This window comes from Hyla sarda, chromosome 5, assembly GCF_029499605.1.
Source record: "Hyla sarda isolate aHylSar1 chromosome 5, aHylSar1.hap1, whole genome shotgun sequence".
NCBI lineage: Eukaryota > Metazoa > Chordata > Amphibia > Anura > Hylidae > Hyla > Hyla sarda.
Window position 1 is genome coordinate 29,618,059 of NC_079193.1, and position 6,000 is coordinate 29,624,058.

Below are 6,000 nucleotides of genomic sequence, written 5' to 3' on the forward strand. Positions count from 1 at the left end.
CAGGCCGTACCGGCCTGACGAAGCGCCCATTGGCGTGATACGGACAGTGGCCGGCGTCTGAGCTCCCCCCGTTCCATCTACCGCCTCCCTGCCGAAGACCCTGATCGGGACTCTATCCACCGTTTAGGATAACCACCGGTGAGTGCTCAGTTTTCATTTTTCTTGGCTTCGATACATTTCTGTTAAGTGCCCAGAGCTCCCTGCACTGTATGCTTCTCTGGCCCCTCCTCTCAGCTCTGGGTAATAGCTCAATCAGTCTTCTGGTTGGACGCTAGAGTTGCCATTCAGGATAAGAGGATGGGCCAGCGAAGCATGTTAGTATGTTTTTGAAGTGTGGAAGTACCTGTAGGAAACCCATGCAAACGTGAAGAACATACAAACTCAACGCAGATGTAGTTCCCAATCAGATTCATACCCAGGACCATTGCCAGGTATCTCTCTCTACTCTTCCTTTTATTGATGCCGTCCCCAACACTGGAGTTAATAATTGTATATGCCAAACTGGTCTAAAATTAGTCTTTGCCAGTTCTCTCATCTTTCATGTGTATAACCTGGTGGGATGAGTTGAAACATTTCGGTAAATTTTTAGAATTTTTGGTTTGAAACAAACCCCTGGGACTCCGACCGATAAGCAATGAGGGGATGATTGCTTATTTTTATAGGCGCTCGGGTTTGTCTGTAAATGTGGCTGTGTACTGTACTGTGATTCTTTTATTCTGCTGGTCATAGGGATCTCGAGAGTCAACCCCCTCATTGATGAAATATTGACAACTTACTATAGGGATATCCCAACAATGTCCCCTTATTCTGCTGACCATGAGGATCTCAAGGGGGTAGGGGTGGTCAAACCCCTATTGATCTAATATCGGCAGTAAGGAAAAGGTCTTTAAAGTTTTCATCAATGTCTCTTTATTCTGTGGATCTTGGGGTTCTTCATGGTCAAACCCCCCATCAATCAAACATTGATAGACTACTGTAAGAAGAGTCGCCTCCATTCACAAAGTCCAATCTTCTCCCCTCTCTTCTTGCACTTTTTTGCCTTAGCTGGAAGAGTCCGAGTTATCCTGCCTAATTACATCACAATGACATTTTGTTTTTGGCTTAGGCAATAATAAATGTCCTAAGGCCAATTCCCCATAAAGTGTGTTTATATTAAGACACAGTAGTATAAAAACAGCAAAGAGCCTCTCTCCTATGTTTTCGTGTGAGCCAAGGAAACCAAACTTCCACTTAAAGTTTACAGGCAACGTTTCCAAGTTCTGTCAATTTTACTTATGGCCTTAATGTAAATTTATTTTTCATCGAATCGCGCTAAAATGTATATTTAACCTTTCAGTCATTAGATATGAAAGATTTATGGTTTCCTAGAGTGCCGAGCATGGGTTTAAGAGCTCTTTTTCTGCTCCCACAAAGGAAGTCCCCCCTCCCATTTATCACTCTACATAAGTATGTGCGCATATTTGGGGGTTTTAAGCGTCTTCCAAAACCCAGATTACAGATCTTACCAGGAAAGTACTTTACGAATCGTGTTCCCTTAGATTGTTTTCTAGACCTTCCACTCCTCCAACTTTCCTGTTTAAGTTAAATGTACTTAGACTGGGAACAGACTGAGTGATGAGGGATATGTGGACCCCGCTGACTGATATAATTTTGTGTTTTTTTTGTCTTTTTTTTTTCAGATAAAGACATCAGTGATTTGGGCAACTCCGAATGTATCGTTCTCCATTCCTCTGTGGGTCATCTTACTGGCCATTCTACTGGGGTTGTTGGTTTTAGCCATACTTACCGTAGTCATGTGGAAGGTAAGATTGGGTTATTGGTATCTTTTTTTGGAATTAGGGGCCATATGTGAAAGTTGGCTTCATAACAAAAAATAAATTGGGTTAAAATTCAGTTAGTCTGGTCTTGAATGTTTCAAAGTCTTCAGACAAGAAGTTCTGAATTAGTGAAGGATGCTGAAAGCTAGGGGAAAAAATACATAGAGTGTGCTTGTATAAATGGGAGCATTTTATATGTTATAACACTGTAGAGGTGAGTCTGGCACTGCCAGGATACTAAGCCACCGTTTACATTAGGGGACTATTTAGCTATACATCCACAAACACCTTTTTACTATTTTCTGGTGGTGCTCTGCATGTAGTAGTTATGTGTCATAACAAGGCAATAATAGACAAAAGGCTGAAGCACTCACCACTATAGTATCCAAAAATTTTTTTATTTTCTTCGGTGCATATTCACTATTGCAGCGGGGAGGTGATGGTACGGGCAGGGGAGCGCTGATTGCACCTCCCCGCTGCAATTGTGAATATGTACCGAAGAAAATAAAGAAATTTTGGATATTATAGTGCTGAGTGCTTCAGCCTTTTAACTATTATTGCCTTGTTATGGCATTTTATATGTTGATGTATCTGGCATGGAACTTTAAAAAAATCAGAAACCTAAAAATACTTTGCTGGACCGGATTAGGGTTTTTTTTTTTTTTTTAACCAATTTTATTACCAGGAGTATACAGACCATATCATGAATAGTCAAATAGTCATCCACCATCATAAAACAATCAGTACAAATATGAATAGTGTGGAGATCCCAATAGAGGAAAGTCTACAAGGTTTACAATACCTGTTTTTGCAGGGTTCCTCGGTAGACACTTGGATGCTTCTATGGTTTGGAGGAGGGGGTTATATTTGGGTGGAGACCACTAATTCTCCAGACTACTATAAAGTCAATTTCCAACTTCCCTTCATTTGCTTGGTTGCCAAAAAGTTCTACAAACTGTAACCATAACCTTAGTGATTGTGCCTCATTGCTTTCCGTAACAAAATCTGGGATCTCTGTACTGGAAAAAAAAATCATATGTATAGTTTAGTTTACAGGCATCGAGGGATTAAAGAAAAAACATATTTCTTGAGGAATGTTCTTATAATGAATTTACAGCATTATAGGAGCATAACACTGCAGCTCATGCTCAGCCAGGGCCCAGGGGTTAAAGCCTGCTACATCCATCAGCTTCGGGGGGAAAAGAGAAGCTGGAGGCTTTTATATTGTTAAAACAGGTTGACAGGAAATGTGCATTTAATCCGTTTTTATATTTCTTGACTGATTTATTAGTATGTTTTTGTTTTCCTAAATATAGAACATTTTATTACCTTCTTATTTAAATTTAAATTTTTTCATGTTTTTGAATTTTTATCTTTATTTTCATAGATTATTAAAATATTTATTTTTATATGGCCTGTTATGTTTAAAGCAAATCAGCTATTTATTTCATTTTAACTTATATTTGATCCCACCTCCCACTTATATTTGATCCCACCTCTCCCCCATTCGGACGTCGGTCTTCAAGCTGCGTTCCTGGGGAGAGATGAGGCCCCATACAGGGGATTGTATGGTGCCTCATCTCTCCCTCCCTCTTTAGATGAGATCTAAAACTTGCAGATAGGGGATACATTTTCAGTATGAGACTTGGCCTTTAAAGGGTTATTCCGCTCCCCAGCGTGAAGAACATTGAGTTCCGAATGCTGTGTGCGGGCTTCCGTGTTCACGCCCACCCCCTCGTGACGTCACGGCCTGCCCCCTCAATGAAAGTCTATGGGAAGGGGGTGCGACGGCCGTCACGCCCCCTCCCATAGGCTTGCATTGAGGGGACTGGATGTGACATCACATGACGGCGTGACATCACGAGGGGGCGGGCGTGAACACGGAAGCCCACACACAGTGTTCGGAACTCCATGTTCCGGACACTGGTTAGCGGAGTAACCCTTTAAACACCAAAATGATGGAAATGAAGACATCAGCAGAAGATGATGTTGACCTGGTTAGTGCAGTGACCTGTTTACTTATAAGACTGAACAAGGAATTGTAATCAGCGAGCCAAGCCCCCCAAACCCAGATTTGATCCGGACTTACGAAGATTTGCGGCTCGCCAAACTTTCAAACATTGCCAGGTTCGGCGCGCACCAACTTGGCAATGTGGCGCTGAGCTGTGCTTGCTGCTGACAGCCGCAAGTACAGCTCAGCCCAGCAAGGAAGGAGTTAATTAGCGCTCATGAGCAGGTAGGGGGTGTATACATTATGCAGCCATCTATATGTATACAGTAAAGAAAGTGATACTACCTTCTCTTCGCTGGGCAAGGCCTCTTCTTGTGTAGCCTCACCCCCTGTGACCTCATTGCTAGAGGCGGGGCTACACAAGAAGAGGCCTGGACAAGTGATGAGATGGTAAGCATCACTCTCTTCACTGTATACATTATACAGTCATTTAGAAGGCTGGATAATGTATCCACCCCCTCAACCCCAAAGGAGTTAACTAGCACTGGAAGTGTGCAGGAAGTCTTACTGTTAGCTCAGATGAAACTTTAACTTTTTGAAAAAAGGAAGCATGCAAAAAGTATAAGATGATAACCAAAATTCTGCTAATCCCCATGCTAACGTGTTTGGATGTTTTCTTAATTTTTTTTATGAAGTGTGGATTCTTTGACCGTGCAAGACCACCACAAGAAGACGTAACGGACGACACAGAAAAACTGACAAACAAAACATCTGAAGCATGAAAACAACATCCTGTGCTGTAAGACTGCAACGTGGAGGGCCAAAGATTGAATGTACTTGCATCGCCACATTGCAGCGTTGCTTCTGAGTTGCGCTGTACCAACCACTCAAGGGACATTTGTTGAATGATGCCTTAAAAAATTCCTTCAATGTCACATATGAAGTTTTTACTTGAATCTTTGCTGGTTTCGTGCAGAAGAGTTGCATGATATGCGCTCCAGAGACTCGTGAGAGTAACGAAAACTGTAAGCCTGTATTACTGTACTGGGATGTAGACTTCTCTGACCAACTCTTAAACCACTACTGTTCTGTAAAGGACCTGGGAACATGCCCATCAGGGAACAGTTCTCCATTGGATCACTGGGAAGTGTCAGATTTTTGACTATGTTTTCCAGAATGACTCTATAAGATGAGATGATCATTTTTGTTGGATGAAGCACAGACTCTTTATTCTTCCTCTCGAAGCTTCCGAAAAATGCAACAAAGATCTGTATAATATTTTATACATTTGTACAAATTGTTGAAATGTTTTGTCTATAGAAAATGTGCCGTTTTTATTGAACGCCAAACCATGCTTGACACCTACTTTGCCGGAACTGGAGACATCATGCCTGATTGAGGTCTTTTGTCTGGGTCAAGAGTTGACTTTTAATGTTGGCTTCAGTCCAGTCGAATAGGCAACAGGATAGAACTTTTTTTGTTCTTCTGTGAACGGCTGGCGACCTGAGATCACTTTATGTAACAAATCACTTTATTTATATCACTTGTTACACTGTTCTTCTATTACCAATACTGTATTAAGCAGTGCCTTCATGTGCGTTACACAGGGCCAATAGTCAGTTGTGCTCTGCAAAGGCGATCCCGGCTACTTGTGGTTGGTGGTTATAAGATATTGCACTCAGTTATACTCATGAAACAAGTAAATACTGGCTGAAACTAAGATTGGTTTTGACTGAGGACAAAGGTTGTGGCCAGATATAGTCTACCATATACAATATAAGGATATGTCGGCACTTCAGTGGAATCTGCGGTTGTGCACGAGGTAGGGTAAAGCCACAGGTAGAAGAAAGATGATACCCAGCTCTCACCAGTAATGCACAGGAAAGATTTATTACGCCATAGCGTAGTACAAGGACGTGTTTCGGCGTGGGGACTTTCTTCAGCTGTCTGCCTATAGGCAGACAGCTGAGGAAGGCCCCCACGCCGAAACGCGTCCTTGTACTATGGCATCATAATTCTTCACTGTGCATTACTGGTGAGTGCTGGGTATCATCTTTCTTCTTATAGTCTACCATATAGTCCTGCCGAATAGACTACCAGTGTCCTCAATCCATGTCTTCCATGTCCACTTCTGCTGACAAAAACATTCACAAAGGGCTCTATTTATAAATGCTTAAATATGTATATACATGTTCCACTATTAAAATACCAGGTTTAAAGGGCTAATGGGTA

At 41.9% G+C, this 6,000-nt stretch overlaps 1 protein-coding gene across 2 annotated transcripts in view; it reads left to right on the forward strand.

The window, feature by feature from the left end:
• Positions 1–5,689, forward strand: part of ITGA8 (integrin subunit alpha 8) — a 234,461-nt gene extending 228,772 nt beyond the window's left edge. Inside the window, exons 29-31 of one of the 2 annotated variants that reach the window (XM_056519093.1) lie at positions 1,680–1,802; positions 4,464–4,595; positions 4,627–5,689. In XM_056519093.1, the coding sequence (XP_056375068.1) occupies positions 1,680–1,802; positions 4,464–4,550 (210 nt within the window). In that variant the 3' untranslated portion in view covers positions 4,551–4,595; positions 4,627–5,689. Of the gene's footprint in view, positions 1–1,679; positions 1,803–4,463 lie in introns of both variants that reach the window. The other variant, XM_056519092.1, reaches the window with a different exon arrangement.
• Positions 5,690–6,000: the final 311 nt, after the last annotated feature.